The 21,817-nt window shown below is 39.7% G+C and overlaps 1 protein-coding gene across 2 annotated transcripts in view; it reads right to left on the bottom strand.

The window, feature by feature from the left end:
* Nucleotides 1-20,136, bottom strand: part of fap (fibroblast activation protein alpha) — an 82,264-nt gene extending 62,128 nt beyond the window's left edge. Inside the window, exons 1-4 of one of the 2 annotated variants that reach the window (XM_062968625.1) lie at nucleotides 19,552-20,136; nucleotides 13,385-13,513; nucleotides 8,086-8,170; nucleotides 1,352-1,447 (exon numbers count right to left, since the gene is read on the bottom strand). In XM_062968625.1, the coding sequence (XP_062824695.1) occupies nucleotides 1,352-1,447; nucleotides 8,086-8,170; nucleotides 13,385-13,513; nucleotides 19,552-19,779 (538 nt within the window). In that variant the 5' untranslated portion in view covers nucleotides 19,780-20,136. Of the gene's footprint in view, nucleotides 1-1,351; nucleotides 1,448-8,085; nucleotides 8,171-8,413; nucleotides 8,736-13,384; nucleotides 13,514-19,551 lie in introns of those variants that run through there. The other variant, XM_062968673.1, reaches the window with a different exon arrangement.
* Nucleotides 20,137-21,817: the final 1,681 nt, after the last annotated feature.

Genomic DNA, 21,817 nt, shown 5'->3' with positions numbered 1-21,817 from the left:
ATATGTAAAACAAATGTCTTGGCTCAGAAGCAATTATCTCCTTTTATACATGAAGTAGTTATTCTTTGCATACTTAACGTGAAAGCCAGTCCCTGTCATTTTAGCAAGTACTAAAGAGATATATCAAAGGAGGGGAACCTCTTTCAGTCTGAGGGCCAAATTTAATTTCAGATGAGCTGATACATTTGACATTTCAACACTGGGAAGGGTGAAAAGCAAACAGTACCTTAAATATTTTAGCTCAAACAATTACTGTTAGCGACTGCCATATAAAATCCAGATTATATGATTTAAACTGGATTGCATGGCAGTGTAGACTCAGGCTGGATCCACACTGCCAGATTATCTGCTTTGAACTGGATTATATTGCCATATAATCCATATTGATTTTATATGGCAGTGTAGGTTGGGGCCTCATATAATCTAGTTCAAAGCAGATAATGTGGATTATCTGCTTTGATAATCTGGACTGTATGGCAGTGTAGATCCGGTCTATGATATAAGAATGGCATAAGAAACTCCAACCTTAGAGAATTGGAGGGTGTGGGGGATGCCATTTGGGAAACCATAAAGTGGTGGCATCACTGGAACTTGGCCACCCAAAATACCTCAAGAGATCAGACTTAGGCCGGATCTACACTGCAGGTAATCTGGGTTTTAGATGGCAGTGTAGATAGAGTCTCAGACTATAATAAGTCTGAGATTGACCACCACCTAGCTCTATCACGGTAACTGTTATCTCAAAATGAATTGCTAATCTCATGTCCCACTCCCATCCCCTACAATATTTGGGAGGCAGCTATTTATTTGATGCTCAGTGAGGATTACTGATGCCTAGTAACACAACAATCCCCTGAAAGAAAGAAGAACATAATACCAAAACAATTAAAAAATCACAAAACAAGGCCAGCAGATAGGAGCATTTTAAATGTGGGTCCCCCACGGGGAGATAGGGCAGGATATAAATATATTATTATTATTATTATTATTATTATTATTATTATTGTATGACTCAGCAAACAAGATAGATATGCTGGATTTCATTTCACAAAATCACAAGTTGAACACTTCCCAAGTGTCTAGGACTGTGTTATGTATTTTCGGATGATGTGCGCAGATCCCAGTAGGCCTTTTGCAGTTGATAGATCGTAATTTTGTCAATGTCTATTGTTTCCAAATGTCAGCTGAGATCTTTTGGCACGGCACCCAGTGTGCCCATCATTATTATTATTATTTTGACGCAAAGACATAGTATGACACAACAAATGAGAGATACATGCTAGATTTTGTATTATTATTATTATTATTATTATTATTATTATTATTATTATTATTATACACTTTGACTTACCTGAAACCCAATAGGGAGAATATGTTTTGTAGCTAAAGTCTCCATCAAGATAATCTTCTAACGTTAGAGGCCTAGGATTATTTTCTTTATGTCGAACTTTAAAAACAGAACAGAGATGAGAGCATTAATAATGATTCACAAAACAAACAAAAGTCATTGAAGCTTTCTTTTACTTCCTTTGAACTGGCCATAAATTGGACATTTAGGGACATTTTCATTCTACTCAGGTCAAAGGAGGTGACATATGTATGGAAAGCGTACTACTGAAAGCAACAACCCTTGGCACACAACCTCATTTCTCCTGGATATATATACAGTGGATCCTTGGTATTTGTTGGACTTTAATTCCACATATGGGGTCCCTGGTGGTGGCGCAGTGTGTTAAAGCGCTGAGCTGCTGAACTTGCAGACCGAAAGGTCCCAGGTTCAAATCCCGGGAGCGGAATGAGCGCCCGCTGTTAGCCCCAGCTCCTGCCAACCTAGCAGTTCGAAAACATGCAAATGTGAGTAGATCAATAGGTACTGCTCCGGCGGGAAGGTAACGGCGCTCCATGCAGTCATGCCGGCTACATGACCTTGGAGGTGTCTACGGACAACACCGGCTCTTCGGCTTAGAAATGGAGATGAGCACCCACCCCCAGAGTCGGTCATGACTGGAAGTTAACGTCAGGGGAAAACCTTTACCTTTAATTCCACATATACAATGGCATAGTAAAATGGCAAAATCAAGATTTGCTTTTTGGATTTTTAAATATATATATATTTCAAGCAGTGGATGACTGAATCCATGAATAAAGATTCTGTGGATACAGAAGACAGACTGTATCTCCATCTAGTCTGATATTGTCTGCCTTCTCTGGGCTTTCAAGCTGAAAGTAGTCTTGCCAATCATTTTCGGTCTGATCTGCATTTTTTTTTTTTTACCACAGATGTCATCAATTGGCTTTTGCATGCTAAACCTAACTCTTCCACAGCATTTTTCTTCTTAGCTCCTAAAGCAGCATGTACCACCACACCCCTCCACCCTGATAGATTACTCAGTAGGGAATGTGGCTCTTTACAGAAATAGGTTATCATCGCCTGAACATTTCAGCTTCTCTTTTGACAGATAGCTTGGAACACCCATAATGAGGTCAAGTTCCACTTGACATAATGAACTGGCAATGGTGTTGATTTACAGCACTTCCCTCTGCATGTCTGGTTAGAAGTAAGTCTCATTCAATTCAAAGAGTTGTATGCCTAAGTAAGACTGTGTACAATGGCAGCCAAAATATCAATTCTTTTGTAGAATGGCACAGTGGGTTAAGCCCTTTTGCTGCCAGGACTGCTGATCGACAGGTTGGTGGTTCGAATCCGAGGAGAGCGGGGTGAGCTCCCCTCTGACAGCTCCAGCTTCCCATGCAGGGACATGAGAGAAGCCTCCTACGGGATGGTAAAACATCAAACATCGAGGCATCTCCTGGGCAGCATCCTTGCAGACAGCCAATTCTCTCACACCAGAAGCGACTTGCAGTTTCTCAAGTAGCTCCTGGCATAAAAAAACAAAAACAAACAAACAACAACAACGAGAACATGCTCCAGAAAAAAACTGAGCTCTAAAGCATTGTTTCTTTTGTGCTTTTCCCGGTTTTCCTTTTCTCATACTTGAGGCTACTCACTGGAGGGAAGGATATTAGAGGCAAAGATGAAGTATTTTGGCCACATCATGAGAAGACAGGAAAGTTTGGAGAAGAGAATGATGTTGGGGAACATGAAAGGAAAAAGGAAGAGGGGTCAGCCAAGGGCAAGATGGATGGATGGTATCCTTGAAGTGACTGGCTTGACCTTGAAGTCCTAGATTTATGCTCCATTAGATTTTTTATGAGTTTTAAAGGATATTTCAAGTGTATTTGTTATATTTTAATCTGTTTTTACCACACTGTACTATTTAATTGTTTTTAACTTTTGTAGTGCGCTTTTTAAATGATGACTAAAGTGTGGGCTTGTTAGCCACCTTGAATGCCCATGGGGAGAAAGGTGGGGTATAAATAAAGTTAATAATAATAATATTAATAATAATAATAATAATAATAATAATAATAATAATAATAGATTGCAATTACTTAGTTCATTGTCTGAATGAAAAGAGTTGTCTACTTTACAAACCCCAACTAGATGAATGAAGATGGAATTCATGAGGCAAAGCTTTGAACACTGTTAACAAGAACCACTTTTGCCCTAGATGAGTGTGAAGATCCAAAATATCTATCACATGCACAGCACCTTTTCCTCTATTTTGTATCTACTCGTGAAACAAAGGAACTCATGGCCTTTCAAATGTTCCTGAACAACAACTCCCATCAGCCAATGGTCAGCACAGCCAATGGTGGATGGTGATAGCAACACATACCACAACTTGCATCTATCACTACATCTTGGTGATAACACACTCCATAAATATATTATGCTTTGTGTGATGAAGATCTTTCTTTTGTTTATCCTAGATTTCCCTCTAATCAATTTCCTAGATTTACCTGTAATCTAAGATTATCCTAGATCTGTCTAGGACATGTTTGTTGTTAATTGCTGTCAAGTTAGCTTTGATTTATGGAGACCCTATGAATAAAAGTGTTCACTGAAGTTTATCAATTGAGCCTGATTTCCAAATTATTTTGCATAATGGAACTACTCTTCGTGATTCTCTAAAAAAAAGTTTCAAACCCCCCCCCCCACCACCACCACCACCGCTACTTTTTATGGCTATGGCCCTGAGCACAACAGGGGGCTGAGAGTGGGGGATGGTATGCCATCCCACTCCTTCAGCCTCAGAGACCCCAAAGAACTGGGATGACAATGGGGATTGACCCCCCAGGATCACGGAACATGGTCCTGGGAGTCAATCCACACAGGCCCACACCTGGAAAGATCCGGATCTTACATTAAGGTCCAGATCTTTCCAGGAGACGCTTCAGGTAAACCTATGACCCATTGCGGGATATGGGCCTGTGTGGAAAGACCCTATATCCCAGCATCTGATCAAAGTTTATCTGATTTGAACTGGATTATACGATTCTACACTACCAGATAATCTGGGATAAGCAGAAAATCTGGGATCAGATTCTGGGATATACAGCAGTGTAGATCCAGCCTTAGGCCCTTCTACAAGGCCCTATATCCCAGGATTGGATTCCAGATTATCTGCTTATCCCAGATTATCTGGCACTGTAGACTCATATAATCCAGTTCAAAGCAGATAATCTGGGATCAGATCCTGGGTATAGGGCAGCCTTAGTCTACCCTCTCTAATAAAGTTGTCCTCTTTTTCTGTTGCATTCAACTGTACCAAGCATTATAGTATTTTCCAATGAATAGTGTCATCTCGTGATATGTCCAAAGCATGACCGTTTCCATTTAACCATCCTGGCTTCTAAGGAGAGTTCAGACTTTATTTATTTATCTCACAACCTCTGAGGATGCCTGCCATAGTTGTGCGCGAAACGTCAGTAGAGAATACTTCTGGAACATGGCCATACAGCCCGGAAAACATACAACAACCCTTTATTTACTCTATTACCCATTTTTGTCATGTTGACAAAAACATGTTTAGACGCATTGGTTTTCTTCCTGTTATCTTTCTTTGCTATCCAGCTTTCACTCCGATACATAGAAATGGAAAATAACATATTTTCCTTTCCTACAGTACCTGGACCCTGATGCATCGCCTTTAGGACCAACCCAAAGACTTTTTGCTACCTATAATAAAGGACACTATTTCTGTTCATCTTCAACCATGATTCAACTCACATAAAACAACTGAAATGGCAGATGAATCACACGTCAGTTCTTCCTACAGAAAAACAGGCTATCTTAGAGAGTGCAGGGCAGGCTACGTGACATCAACATCCCTGTCCCGCAACACTTTATTACTGCTTTGCAAACCCCAGGATCTTTTGCCTGAGGCGGCTGCCTCATTCCACCTTATGGCTGTATTAAACTCGATCACCCTCTCATTGTATCTGATGATTACATCTGTTCTGCTATGGCTTCTTCATTTGAGGGTTTCTGGTCCCTTCAAGGCCACATATGAAACATTTCACTATGTTTAATGGCCGGGTATGTGACTGTGCATGTGTGTTTAATGATAGTACTGGGGTCTGACTAAGTAACTATTGTTGACAGTAGAATGAACATGTCACTTCTAGTGTTGACTCTACTCATCTCCAGCACTAATGCAGAAGAAAGCTGTCAAGATAAATAAAACCAAAGGGCAATCTGGACACACAAATATCACTATCACTATCAAAGCAAACACTCAATTGACAATAATCTCAGAAAGTAAAGGTTTAGGGAAGGACTGTTTCCCTAGTGAAGAGTATGACCGCTTCTAATTAAGAGCTTCAAAACGTATGGAAAATAAACAAGGATGTCACTTTTGTCAGCATAAAGTGATGGGATTAGAAAAGCCTTCCATTACGTTTCGCCATTATAAAGTGTTTAAACCAACACTATCCTCTGTTAATTCTATATTTGTTATAAAACCAAAATATTTGATAACATCACATGGGAAAAATAACCTTAAATACACTTTTCCTCCACTGTGCCAGGATGTCTGTTAAATTAAACTTTGAGTTTAACTACATTCAACCATCCATATTTGCTGGGGCACAGGATCCCCATGAAAAAGAAGAACAGCAAATAAAGAAATTTCTTCTTCTTTTTTTTACACCTCTTGAGAAATTTCTGGATTTTCCAACATGGTTCTATGGTTGGCTTCTACTGGAAGCAAAACATAGAATCACAATTGAGGACCTAGAGATGTCCAGAGAGAGGTGTTCTCTCTATTTAGATGAATTGATTCGCTTCCTGACTATTTTCTTCACTGTCCAACTTTCACTCCCATACATAGAAATGAAAAATTGTATGCTTTTCCTTCCCAGATATGCACAGTAATGCTCCTGAATCCCGATGAATCACCCTTACGGATAATCCAAGATATTTTGCTACCTAGAAGAAAGGAATTTATATCGACCTTCAGCCACAAAAGTAAAAACTTCAAATGTGGAGAGATTACTAAAGGTAAAGGTACAGGTTTTCCCCTGACATTAAGTCCAGTTGTGTCCGACTCTGGAGGTTGGTGCTCATCTCCATTTCTAAGTCAAAGAGCCAGTGTTGTCCATAGACGCCTCTAAGGTCATGTGGCCGGCATGACTGCATGGAGCACTGTTACCTTCCCGCCAGAGCTGTACCTATTGATCTACTCCTGCTTCTTAGCGGGGGGTTCGACTGGATGGCCCATGAGGTCTCTTCCAAGTCTACTATTCTATGATTCTATGATTTGCATGTTTTCGGACTGCTAGGTTGGCAGAAGCTGGGACTAATAGTGGGAGCTCACCCCGCTCCCCGGAGTCAAACTGGCGACCTTTCGATCAGCAAATTCTGCAGCTCAGCAGTTTAACCCACTGCGCCACCAGGGCTCCGGACAGATTACTGTTCTCCTATTATTCAATCTAATTGAATGGTGGTTGTGAGAACCATTGCATTCATTTGCCCCCTATTGCACAAACTATTATGCCAGCACATTTTCATATTATCTTCAATAAAAACAGCATATTTGCAAAATAATATACTATATATTGCAATCATCTAAAGAATTTAGAGGTACCCCCAGATCCTCTAGTATCTGCTGGTTGAGCTGTAAGGCATCACAACCGCTTCATTAGCAGTTTGCTTGGTGGGAAAATGGTTAGGACTGGAAAGTTCACAATAATTTGTGGGCGTTTTAGGATCAAAGTGGGTCAGAGGAAAAGGTGAGATAGTCTGAGAAAAAAATATTCACACAAGATTAAGCTATTTCTGGATTTCAACCTCTTGCCTGTATCTTCTGAACTCTTATTCCTAAATATGTAGAGGATAGCCGCTTTTGTGAAGTAAAATATATGCTCAGAGCAGGCATGTAGCCGGGAGGGGGGGGCTTGAGGAGCTTCAGGGCCTCCCCCCCCCCAAAATTCTCAGGATGATCCGCGAGAAGGCCTTACTGTTACTGTTATGTTTATTCATGTCATGATCTGATCACCATGCACAATATATCCCATATGCATGGGGGTATTGGGATAATGATACAAAAGGTTTGCTAGGGTAAATCCTCTCTCACTCAGACTCAGCCCCCCCCCCCCCCCCCCCCGAATCAAAATCCTGGCTACAGACCTGGCTCAGAGGCAGCCTTTCATGCATTCTAAGACTGAGCATTAAGTCTATAAAAGAATCAATAATTTAGCATTTCTGAGGCCCAGTTAAACTAAACAATTGCTAAATACATTGGTTAAATATGAAATCTTGACAACAGTTCACTGCTAGCAAAAAGACACAATCTGTCTCACTAGTGTGAGCACAGTAGAATCTTAGCCTCAAAATTAGCAATACCGTGAATTACCTTTAAATTGGTTGGTCACATTTTGTGGGAAATGCAGTATGACATAAAGTAGTGGTAGAACACAAACTTTAACAAGAAAAATAATATTCTTGAACAGCTGCAGCTTTGAAATAAAATTAGCAAGGAGAAGCTAGTTCCAAGTTACACATATGTTAATTCCCGTAAGGAAAGAATGTAGCTTGCTTAACATCCTCAGATAATCAATTATGAGTTGATGTTTGTTTTTTTTGCTGGGAAGTCTGGGAGATATAGCTTAAAAACCTCTGGGTGTATAGCCTGGGAAGAGGTCTCAGTGCTTAGCATGCAATGGTCATTATCATCTTACCTTCTGAAGGAATAAATACAATACACATAACTATCAAAGACAGCAAGACGCAAGAGATCGCTCCAACAAGAATTTTCATCTGAATCTGCAAGACAGAAATGAATTATATTTCAAGTCTTCTTGAAAGCCTTTTAAAAAAGCACTTGAGGTTTTTATTATATCACTCCTCCCTCCTCCTAAGGCAGAACTATACCATTTTAGCAGTATTTTAAGTACAGCAACAGCAGCCCTTTCTGCAAAGTCCACTCAGAACTTCCTTTTTGTTCTTTTTTCCCCCCTACAAGGCCACAGACCCAAATGTTTTCAGATGTATGTATTTATCACAGACCTTCATGCTGCCAGTTGTTTTTCGAAAAGCTTCTGGTTCTGCTTCACTCTTCGGGATGTTGGTGACTGGATCTCCAAAAGCAGTTTGCAAAAGCAGTGTCAGCTTGCTCAGATGGAGGCCAAATTTCAGACAGACTTTTTTTTACATACTTTTATAAACCATGCCAAATTTCAAGAGTTTTTCCATACAATTGGAAACAGATTTTTGAGGGCGTTCTCAGCCCTGAAATGAACTGTGGGTGGCTGCAAAGGGGCTTTGGCTTTATCGTCCAAATCCGTGTAAATTATACCCCCAAATCTGCTTGCATGAAGGGTTTGTGGGTTTTATGACTCAACGGTAAAATTGGGCATGTGCTGTTCCACCCAAAAAAAAGGGAAGTATTTACTGTGTGTTTGAGTGATAGGCGAACTAGGAAGAAGGGTTTAAATGTATGTTGATGCATTCATTATAGAATAGGATGAAGTATTGAATAATCTGTAGATCTGCGGGTATTGTGTGCATTCACAAACAGATGTACAGTAGAGTCTCACTTATCCAAGCCTCACTTATCCAAGCTTCTGGATTATCCAAGCCATTTTTGTAGTCAATGTTTTCAATATATCGTGATATTTTGGTGCTAAATTCGTAAATACAGTAATTACAACATAACATTACTGCGTATTGAACTACTTTTTCTGTCATATTTGTTATATAGCATGATGTTTTGGTGCTTAATTTGTAAAATCATAACCTAGTTTAATGTTTAATAGGCTTTTCCTTAATCTCTCCTTATTATCCAAGATATTCGCTTATCCAAGCTTCTGCCAGCCCGTTTAGCTTGGATAAGTGAGACTCTACTGTATTTATGTATATCCAGACCTTGGGCAAGATTACTGTTTTGGACTTCAATGCTCAGAAGCCCTCAACTAGCATGACATCTGTAAACTTTTGTCCAAAAAACAATTTTCTAAAATGTTGCATTTATAGCTTGGGCAAAGTCACATAACTTAATAATAATAATAATAATAATAATAATAATAATAATAATAATAATAATAATAATTTTATTTTTGTACCCCACCACCATCTCCCCAGAGGGACTCAGGGCGGCTCACAGATATAAAACCAGCATACAGTGATATCAAATACAAAAACACACAAATAAATTTAAAAGGCATTAAAAAATCACAATCATTATAAAACACATGAAAAACACAGCAATAAAAACATAAAATGAGCTGGGCAAAGTGCACTGAGTGAAACCTGTAAACAAGAAGGAAGTTAAGGTGCTACAAGGTCATGGGAAGACTTAAACTTAGCACCTAACATGCAAAAGGAAGTTGTTGACAACTACAGTTACAAGCAAAGCTTTCCAAACTGTTAGTGCAGCAGTTCTTAAAGTGTGCTCCATAGAACCTCCATAGAACGGGAAGCATACTGAGGGGTTCTGCGCTTTCCTTTTCCTCCCTTCTCTTCCTCCTCCTCCTCCTCCAAGCATGCACATCAGAGGCTTTCCTACCATTAGGGAGGGAGCGAGCAAGGAAGGAAATAAATGCGGGCCCGGAAAGGAAGGCATAATGTGAAGGGAGAGAGACCCTGTTGAGGCGGATAGCAAGGCCTCTATCAGGCTCAGTCACTGGGTCTCCTTCCCACTCCCACAACAGCCACAGTGGCGGCAGCATTGTCCTCCTGGAGCACAGACCCTTTTCTCCGCACCTTCCTTGTTTCCAGAACCCTATTTCTCTCCCACCGCTCCGGAGGTGCTTTGATTGTGCTTTTACAACATGGCAAAAAGGGGTTGGACTGGATGGCCTCTGGGATTGTTCCTAGGCTGATGATAATGATGATGATGATGATGATTATTATTATTATTATTATTATTATTATTTCAAAGACTGGATGGCTGTTGGGTATGCTTTGTGCTTTTACTGAATGGCAGAAAGGGGTTATTATTACATTATTACTACTACTAATACTACTACTGTTACTACAGAGACTGGATTACCATCGGACAGGCGTGTTTTGTGCTTTACTGCATGGCAGAAGGAGATTGGACTGGACGACCCATAGGATCCTCTACTGAAATACTGTTAAGGTTATGTTGGTTAAAATTGTTTTTCATTTTACATATAGTATTATTTTATTTATTTCCTTTTTTTGCACTACAAACAAGATATATGTAGTGTGCATAGGAATTTGGTTGTGTTTTATTTCAGTTAGTTCACACAAACACTCTCCATCCATCTGCCACTGGCCCAGCCTGTCTGTCAAATTTTAAAACACAATGCATCAAAAAGTTTGCCCATATCTGATATATATACATTATATATAATATGCAAGGAACCTCCGGTGGCTCAGTGTGTTAAAGCGCTGAGCTGCTGAACTTGCAGACCGAAAGGTCCCAGGTTCAAACCTGGGGAGCGGAGTGAGCATCCGCTGTTAGCTCCAGCTTCTGCTGACCTAGCAGTTCGAAAACATGCAAATGTGAGTAGATTAATAGGTACCGCTCTGGCGGGAAGGTAATGACGTTCCATGCAGTCATGCCGGCCACATGACCTTGGAGATGTCTACAGACAATGCCGGCTCTTCGGCTTAGAAATGGAGATGAACACCAACCCCCAGAGTCGGACACGACTGGACTTAACGTCAGGGGAAACCTTTACCTTTACTATATAATATGCAATATAATATAATATATAAACATTTCTTTCAGCTCCAAAAGAAACTTTTGCTTCAAAAATGGCTCCATGGCTGAAAAGGTTTAAGAACCCCTGTTAGTATGTTGGTTGCAGTATGTGAGCCGCAGGAACATAACGAGAAACCTCTGAGTCTATATGAAATAAGCAATACATTATCTATTTTAAAATATTTAAATAGAAGGTTTTCGTGAGATATGTTGTGTCCTCATACATTTTGTTATTATAGTTTATGTATTTGATCTGCATTGAATTGCATCATATGATCAGTCATTGAAACAAGAGAGATAGTTTTCATGCCACAATAAAGAGCACTTCAACATTTCCAAACAACTTTTAATTTATAACAATATACACATGTGGAATGAAGCAACCAAATAAAAAGGAAAATATTTTAAATATTTTAGAGACCACATGAAGACTTCCTCCAAACCTGGGAGGTTTGGAAAAACATGGGGATTTCTTTTAACCAACCTTTGTTTTCCTTATGATTTCCACTTTGGTGGCCCAACTTAAACCTACAGTATGCTTTTTTTAACATGCTAGGCTAACCGGTGGGGACAGCCTATCTATTGTACCCTTTTCTCTCTATTTTGCTGTTCCTGCATACTCAGGCCCCTTCCACACAGCTGATAAAATCCCACATTATCTGCTTTGATATGGAATATATGGCAGTGTGGACTCAGACAACCCAGTTCAAAGCAGATATTGTGGATTATCTGCCTTGATACTCTGGGTTATATGGCTGTGTGGAAGGGCTCCCAGTAAGGGTTTCTGGAAGCAGCCGCTGTTTATCATGCCTGTTGTAGGCAGGCAAAAACAATAATAGTAGGATCAGCTGGAATCTTGCTTTCCAGGCTGCAGCTTCATTGTACCGTTTATGGCAGACACGTGATTAGAATGCAAATAGAAATATGAATTTATTAGACTGCACCTTGCTTTGGATTGGGCTGCAGTCTGGAGAAGCAGCAAGATTGATCATTTTGAGGAAGTGATTGTTAGCATCTTGGTCCCATACCGGGAGAAAATATAGTAAAATATAGTAAAATTGTAAATATAGAAAATATAGTAAAATAGGAAATACAGAAAAGTTGCCTATAAATTAAATAGATAAATGTCAAAGTTGCCTGAATGTTTCCAATAGGCTCTGTTTATAGTTGGGAAATAGGTATCTGAAGGCTGCTACTGCTTTTTATCCTCTTGAAATAAACTGAATGGTGTAATTTAAGATATTCTTACCCTGGGAAAGAACACCCACTGAAATCAATTAGGATTCTTTTACAGTTAAGTACGGATATAATGTTTTTAACTGGAAAGGTTTCAGATTTATATAACTGATGGGGAAAGAGAAATTTCGTATTTATGTTGTGTGGATTTTTTCTTTTTTAAAAAAAATCTGATTGTAAGAAAAAATCTAACTTAATTTTTAAAAATCAGTTAATATGTATCTGACTTGCTTGAGAATCAGTAGCTCTGAACACAGAAAAGCTGACTTATAAGTAAATATGCACAAAATTAAGCTGCAGTATAGATGCAGAGCTAAGGAAGCATTCCTCTGAAAAAATCTTGCCAAGAAAACCTGATGATAGGATCACTATAAATCAAAGTAGACTTGAAGGCACATTCCAACAATGTTTCCATGACATGCTGATGCTGTAGAGGAAAATCCTTTTTAATGTATGGCGGGAGCAGGAGGAAAATCAAGGGACCTGGTCTCTCAGGAGACATGGTGCAGATGGAAAGATTGTCTTTACAATTTTTTGCAAATGTCTAATATAACACTGGCCAACACACATTTCAGTGCCTCAAATGTTAGCCCTGTCTCTGGACATATTTGACCTGCTGACTTTCTTTTTACCTTCTCAGACTGTTCCTTTCTAAATGGACATCCTGAAGAGAGAAACTTAAAACCATGTCTATTCTAGTTATGATTGCCAAATAGCCATTTAATGACATTCTCAGCTGACTGCCTTAGACTAGGACAGGATTGGAGCATTCGAGTGGCAACTTTTACTAAATATATGCCAAGAGGAAAGGAACTAAGTAGGAATGCTTTTTTGGTTTGCTCTTTCACCTGCTCTGTCATAGGACCAGGTTTCTTCTAAAGGTGCAGTTTTAATTTTTTGTTTGTTTGTTTTAGTGATCCCAGCATATTTAAAATGCATATTGCAGAAATCCAACAAATGACTATTTCCCTCAATGCAGAGACAGGATGATGAAACAAGTTTCACTTGTTGATGGAGGGCACTATTGTCTTTCACATAATGTCTAGCTCATGATAAAAAGCTGTCCTTACCTCCATTATCTTGGCCTTCTGTTTCTTCATTCTCCTTGTCAAATGAGGAATTACAGCTTTGAAAAACCAGCAATGGGCAATTTGTTGCTGCTGAGATATATTACCAAAACTTTTCTCTTTCGCTGGACTCTAAAATGAAATAAATAAATAAAGTAAAATAAAAAGATCTCCAAATATAAAATATATTTTCATTAAATTAAGACAAGGTAAAGTTGCAACATTTCTACTCTGAAATAAACACTTTTTAAAAAAAACAGCAAAAAGTAAGGGGTACCTTTTGAAAAAGGCATTTCTCTTTGCATGTGGTTTGACGCCACTTTAGCAACCATGGTTCAATGCTATGGAATCCTGGGAGTTGTTTGATGTGGCACTATCTCTCTTTGGAAGAGAAGGTGAAAGGCACTGTAAAACTAAACCTCCCAGATTCCATAGCATTGAGCCATGGCGATTAAAGTGGTGTCAAACTGTATTGATTCTACGGTGTAGATGCACCCTGGTGGAAAGGACCGTATGGGATTTGGCAGAGGTACTGTGAGTCGGAAGAGACGAAACAGAGCCAAGGCTGGTCTGAGACAATTTACTGCCTGACGTATATGGGGAGTTTTTTTTAATAGTGTCAGAACATATTGAAAGTCACTTCTGATGTGGGAGAATCGGCTGTCGACAAAGACGTTGCCCAGGGGATGCCCGGATGTGTTACCATCCTGCTGGGAGGTTTCTCTCATGTCCTGTTGTAGTCTAACCTGTAATAGTGTTTGATGTCAATGAGGTTTCTGGGCCTGGGGATGATGGTGTTCTTGACAGGCTTCGAGCCTGTTGACAGGTCTGCTTTCAAGCCTGAGGTTTCTGCAGAACAGAGGGAGAATGTTCAAGGCCACGTTCCTGAGAGAAGCCCTCTGCAGGTTCCCTCTGAGGATCAGTTTTCTAAGGGTGATTTTTCAGGTGCAGAAATTAATGAGCTTGAAGACAGGCAACAAGACTTTTGGAAACAAAGAGAGTTCACAGGTCCTTCAGAGGTCAGCCCATCTTCAGGAAAAGAGGGAAAGTGAATTGTTATCAGGTAGGAAAGTGAAATGGAATGTGTTCTTCTCATTGCAGGAGACAGGAAAGGCTTTAAAAGAGAAAGGGAAAATCTTTTTGCTTCAGTGTGGTCAACATTGATTATTCATGTCAGTCTTGTTTCCAAGTAGCTCTCTAGCTCCATGGTTCCAGTCTTGCCAAGTTCCTGTTCTGTGATTCCAAGTGGATTTCTAGTTCCATGGTTCCAGTTTTGCTAAGTTCCTGTTCTGAACATTGGGATTGTATGCTGTCTTGTGCTTCTGGATTTTGCAACCTTGTGCCTGGTGTATTATCTCTATACCTTGAACTAAGGTTACCTATTGAAGATATCTTTTTGGATTATACTTTTTTATCAGTTTTATTGCTTGGCTTTTATATATTCTTCAATAAACTGCTTGCTGATATACTCATCCGGTGTGGTGTTTAAGGGGGATTCCAGCTCTGGGATACAACATGTTCCCGCATGGGAAGCTATGGCTGAGAGATGGGAGCTCACCCTGTTTCACGGTTTCGAACCACGAACCTTTAGGTCAGCGGTTTAGCCGGCACAAGGGTTTAACCCATTGCGCCACTGCGGCCCCTGTATATGGGGAGTTAGGTGTCCTCACTCCCCATATACATCCGCCAAATGATTCTGGCACTTAAGGCAATTACCTCGCAATCCCTTTCATTCTTCTTGGCAATGAAAATACAATGATCGTAAATGAAACAGCTATGACACTTTTCCTTTTCATAACAGCCAGAGCCTTAGGTGTTTGACTCATTCTCCCAGAATTATTACCAGCCCTGTGCTGAGCTAGATGGACCAATGCATTAACTCACTGGACCTCAGGCAGAAGTTGCATGTTGTATTATGTGTATTTGCATTTTTTTATAGTATGCAAGTGTTGCTCAAGTGTTGGAGGGGCCACTGCCCCCCTGCTTCTCCCTTCTTCAGCTCAGAGAGGGCCTACCTCACTATGCCTCCATGGCAATGCTCTTGCAACTGTCTTTGTGGCTCTTTCTTTCCTTCCTCCTATCCCTCATACACCTTCCCCTTTCTTCCTTTCTCTTCCCCTCTTTCGTTCCTCCCCTCCCCTCGTGCCTTTATCCCATTGCTTCCCTCCTTTTTCTTACTTTCACCCCTCCCTTCCTGCCTTCTTCCTTCCATTATTTCCCTTTCCTTTCTCTCTCTCTCTCCTTCTTTCTCTCTCTATCTCTCCTTCCTCCGTCAACCAAGCCCCCCCACTCCCTTTCCCCCCCAGTCACATCACAGAGGACCACTTCACCTAGCCACAGCCAATCCACTTTGTTCCTTTTCTTTTCCTCCACTCTGAGACGGTTGTTTTAGTTCAAACTGCTCCATTAGTTTACGTTGGATAATGAAGGGTGCATGTGCCAAGTTTGGTCCAGATCATCATCAGGAGAGAATGCTTCTGGAATATGGCCATACAGCAACCCATGTAGAAACCTTTTATGGACAAACATACATGTATACTTCGACTTTTATATAGATTTTAAACATTTCAATGACATACTGTATATACTCGAGTATAAGCCTAGTTTTTCCAGCCCTTTTTTAGGACTAAAAAAAGCCCCTCTCGACTTATACTCGAGTGAGGGGCCTGGCTGGCCACATCCCCTGATGTTAAGTCCAGTCGTGACCGACTCTGGGGGTTGGTGCTCATCTCCATTTCTAAGCCGAAGAGCCGGCATTGTCCGTAGACAGCTTCAAGGTCATGTGGCCGGCATGACTGCATGGAGTGCTGTTACCTTCCCGCCGGAGCGGTACCTATTGATCTACTCACATTGGCATGTTTTCGAACTGTTAGGTTGGCAGGAGCTGGGGCTAACAGCGGGCGCTCATTCCGCTCCCGGGATTTGAACCTGGGACCTTTTGGTCTGCAAGTTCAGCAGCTCAGCGCTTTCACACTCTGCGTCACCACCAGGGGCAAATTGGCTGGCTTATACTCAAGTATATATGGTACATTTATTATTTTTCTCTATTTTTATTGTTAGTACAGTAGAGTTTCACTTATTCAAGCTAAACGGGCCGGCAGAAGCTTGGATAAGTGAATATCTTGGATAATAAGGAGGGATTAAGGAAAAGCCTATTAAACAACAAATTAAGTTATGATTTTACAAATTAAGCACCAAAACATCATGTTATACAACAAATTTGACAGAAAAAGTAGTTCAATACACAGTAATGTTACGTTGTAATTACTGTATTTATTAATTTAGCACCAAAATATCACGATATATTGAAAACATTGACTACAAAAATGGCTTGGACAATCCAGAAGCTTGGATAAGTGAGGCTTGGATAAGTGAGACTCTACTGTATTACATTTATTTTACTCTATTTTTATTATTATTAATACATTTATTATTTCACTCTGATATTATTATTGTTATTACATTTATTATTTTACTCTATTATTATTAAAAGGATACATAAGGGCATTTACATGGAAGAAGATGAGAATAATGATTTAATCAGAGTTGGACAGTCTTAAATTAGAGTTTTAAGTAAATATTCAAAAACATTTAACCTACCGATACCTCAATTAATGTAATTTATTTGGTTTCCATTTTTATTTCTGAAATTTACCACTCTCGGCTTATACTGGAGTCAATGTTTTCCCTGTTTTCTTGTGATAAAATTAGGTGCCTCGGCTTATATTTGGGTCGGCTTATACTCGAGTATATACAGGTAAATTGCTTGGGAATTTGGGGTTACAAATATCTGCAAATAAATAAAAACCAACAAATCTAATATATGGAACTTTTATACAGTCGGGACTAAAAGCAGGAGACTCAGAAAGAACAGAGGGGCTCTAACCACTGAGGTGGCCATTCTCTTGGAAAGGAGTATAAAACCTTAGGTTTTGTCACCCCATGGCTCATATATACATTTCTCTTATTGACCCGGATGGTTGTATACTTGTTTAAATAAATAGATATCTGAATAACAGTTCTGAAAAGAGCTTGGGAGGAAAAAATAGGTGCGGTGGATGGATGGAGAGACTAGAGCTCTCTGGGTAGGCTGAATTATTTATTCTGCAGTTCCTGGGAAAGAAGCACAACATTGTAGTAGTGCAATGAACCCCTGTTTTCTTTGACATGTTCCACTCCTAATTCCATGTACTGTAGTCACTTCTCTTTGTGAGTCCCCCAACTGATCAGTCCCCAAACTGACCCAAAATATTTCTGCATTTGGGAAAGCACCACAGTGGCCTCTAGTGATCATCTGTCAGAGCTACAGACATCTAACAAGTGAAAGACGAATGAAGACAGGACACCTTCAATACTGTATTTCTTTGATTCTGAGACACCCTTTGCCCCCCTTATAAACATCTCAAAAAAGGGGATATGTCTTAGAATCGCAGAATATAATTGCTGATTGGTTTGCTAAGCAAAGAAAAAAAATCTCAGTAACCTAGTTAGATTTACACTGCCATATAATGCAGTCTGTAACTGCATTATATGGTTAGTGCAGACCCATATAACACAGTTTAACTGGATTTAATTGCATTGTATGGGTCTACACCAGAAGTCCTCAAACTTTTAAAGCAGAGGGCCGATCCACAATCCTTCAGACTGTGGAGGGGCCGAATTATCATTTGGAAAAAAAAACGAACAAATTCCTGTGCACACTGCACATGTCTTATTTACCCAACAAAAATGAAAGAACAATATAATATTTTAAAATGAAAACAATTGTAACCAACATAAACCTATCAGGATTTCAATGGGAAGTGTGGGCCTGCTTCTGGCCAATGAGATAGTCGAGATAATTAGGATTGTTGTTGTTGTTGTGTGCCTTCAAGTCATTTCAGACTTTGGGTGAGCCTAAGTCTAAAATTATTTATTTATTCATTACATTTATATCCCACACTTCTCACCCTGAAGGGGACTCAGAGCAGCTGTATGTACATACAATATATTATTAGCATAGCACAATATTAGCATTATATATTACTATATTGAACTATACCACTATACTGTAATATTATATGTAATATATAACATATAATGGGGGCCCCTGATGGCACAGTGTGTTAAAGCACTGAGCTGCTGAACTTGTGGACCAAAAGGTCCCAGGTTCAAATCCCGGGAGTGGAGTGAGCACCCGCTGTTAGCCCCGGCTCCTGCCAACCTAGCAGTTCGAAAACATGCCAAGGTGAGTAGATCAATAGGTACCGCTCCGGTGGGAAGGTAACAGCGCTCCATGCAGTCATGCCGGCCACATGACCTTAGAGGTGTCTACGGACAACGCTGGCTCTTCGGCTTAGAAATGGAGATGAGCACCAACCCCCAGAGTCAGTCACGACTGGACTTAATGTCAGGGGAAACCTTTTTATAACATATAATTAATATTATTATATGGTATTATTATTAGTATTATATTGTATAACATTATAATATTATCAATATTATATGTATATACAATATATTATATTATTTAAAATAATATAAAAATATTATATTATAAAAGTGATGGCGGGGGCCAGGTAAATGACCTTGGAGGGCCGCATCCGGCTCCTGGACCTTAGTTTGGGGACCCCTGGTCTACACTGATCATATACTGCAGTTCCAAACTGTATTATATTGCAATGTTGATCCGGCCTCAGGCAGTACTGTTTAATGTACAAATTGCAGTAATTCATACTGGTATCATACTGGCCACATTGTACAATTACTGCAGTTTGACACTATTTTACCCTGGCAAAGTTCTATGGAATCATAGAGTTGTAGCTTCACAAGATTCCATAGCACTCGCCAAAAGGTGATGATGCCTTACCAAACTACAACTCCCATGGTCCCATAGCAGTCAGCCATGACAGTTAAAGTGATTATTGATTATTCAATGTAGATGCAACCTAACTGAGATCAGCATTCCCTAAAGCCACTGCTGGTTTGTTGCTAAAGCAAAGTTCGACTTATAAACCATTTTAATGCAGATGAATTTTTCTCCAGAATTAACAGAAAATGGGAAACAAGACTGATTTCTTACTGTAAGCATGGGATATCTGAAATTGCTTGGAGCTGACACATCTAAAAATGCTCCCATTTCTGCTTACATGTAAGTAGATGTCTACCTTTATATCTTTTATTTCCCTTACCTCTTCCAGCGGAATAACAACTTGATTAAGTGTCAGCTTAAGTGAAAGAGAGGCAGCTTTCCTTTTCTTCACCACCATAATGCAAAACCAAAGATATGAAATCCACTGGTTTGTTGTCTCCCCCTTTTGGCATGGAGGATTCTCAGGGAGTTGTGTGTTTTCCGGGCTGTATGGCCATGGTCCAGAAGTATTCTCTCCTGACGTTTCACCCACATCTATGGCAGCCATCCTCAGAGGTTGTGAGGTATATTGGAAAAACTAATTCTTAGAGAATTGATTCAAAGTCAAAACTTCATGTATTCACTGATGCAGGAAGTGAGGACACCATGTTTTTGGCCTAATTTCTTAGCTATTAGATCCGACTAGCCTGTCTTTTGAGGACAAAGAACTTTAGAAAAGCAAGAACTGCGGCTTCATCTTATCATACAGGTCGCTGTTCTTGGTGTTATGTGCCTCCAAGTCACTTCTGACTTTATAAGCGAACCTATCACAAAGTTTTATTGGCAAGATTTGTTCAGAAAGGGTTTGCCCTTGCTTCCCTCTGAGGCTGAGAGAGTGTGACTCACCCCAGGTTGCCCAGTGGATTTCCAGGACCTAGCAAGGATTTGAACCCTGGTTCCCCACTGTTGAAGCGTGCATCTATACTGTAGAATTAATGCAGTGTGACACCACTTTTACTGCTAAGGCTCAATGCTAGGATTTGTAGTTTCATGAAGCACCAGAACTTTTTGGCAGAGAAGGCTGAAGACCATGTAAAGTTACAATTCCCACGATTACATAGCATTGAGCCATGGCAATTAAAGTGGTGTCAACCCACACTATTTCTACAGTGTAGATGTACCCTTGGGTCCAACTCTCAAGCAGCTACACCATATCATTTAAACTGACAATGATATATGTTTTTATGCTTATTAATTTTGGTTTATACAGTGTGTGTTTGATTGTTTATGTGTTGGGTTGTGGGATGAGGGGTTTTATATTATGTATTATGTACCTGTTGCTGTTTTATGTATGCCGCTTTGAGTCCCATTCGTGGGAGAAAAGTGGGGTAAAAGTAAGTACAGTAGTCTCACTTATCCAACACTCACTTATCCAACGTTCTGGATTATCCAACGCATTTTTTCAGTCAATGTTTTCAATATATCATGATATTTTGGTGCTAAATACGTAAATACAGTAATTACTACATAGCATTAATGTGTAATGAACTACTTTTTCTGTCAAATTTGTTGTATAACATGATGTTTTGGTGCTTAATTTGTAAAATCATAACCTATTTTGATGTTTAATAGGCTTTTTCTTAATCTCTCCTTATTATCCAACATATTCACTTATCCAACATTCTGCCGGCCCGTTTATGTTGGATAAGTGAGACTCTACTGTAAATAAATAATAATACAGGAATAGCCTAAATCCAAAGAAAGATTACGCTCCTTGCAACTAGTATATGGAATGTAAGAAAAACTAGAGGTCTCTCTCATATGTTCTGGTAGCATGCTGCTGGGTCTTCACAGAACAATGTTCCCATAGTTTGTAAAACCAAGCAAGAAAGTGGGATCTACAGAATAATCCTCAGACCCAAGGGAGTCACTCCTGTTTACAGTTCTAGCTAGTACAGGTGGGCTCCTTATATTTATGGAGATTCACATTTGCGAAAAGGATAGACTGGATGCAGTTATTTTCCAATAGGTTATGCAATAGCTATGGAATTTGCAATACACCTTTACATAATGGTACAACTGCATCATGTAGTGTACAATGTAAAAAATACCCCAAAAAGCACTGGTAGTGACAATGTTGCTTGAAGTCTCAATTTCAGATTAAATGACCAGTATAGAAACACCTGTAGGAGTGATTGACTCTATCAATACAAACATGTGAAACATCATCGTACTTGTGACTTGCTTCTTTATGAAATATTATGGAGACATATAACTGGACCAGAGTTGGAAGTGTCAGGATGTTTAGGGCTTTCTACAATATAAAATGGAGGTCAAACAATGTGGCAATGCCATCCCTCACATTAGGTGTTTCAGGGCAAAAAGTTCCCAAAAATTCTCAGATATCAAGAAGGGATTTTAGGGGATTTGCATACAGCCTGTGGCCCACACTTTCCCTTCTGCATATTTTCAACATGTTCAGGAAGTCAGGACATGGGCAAAGTGTGGAGGCTACTACAGGAAAAATACACCTTTCATATATAATTTTCCTCTTGAAAATGCACCTCCCACTTTAGACATAACTAAAACAGCAAATAAAATAAAAG

This window comes from Anolis carolinensis, chromosome 1, assembly GCF_035594765.1.
Source record: "Anolis carolinensis isolate JA03-04 chromosome 1, rAnoCar3.1.pri, whole genome shotgun sequence".
NCBI classification, from domain to species: domain Eukaryota; kingdom Metazoa; phylum Chordata; class Lepidosauria; order Squamata; family Dactyloidae; genus Anolis; species Anolis carolinensis.
The sequence above is the reverse complement of the archived record's forward strand: the minus strand, read 5'-3'. Positions and strand labels throughout refer to the sequence as shown.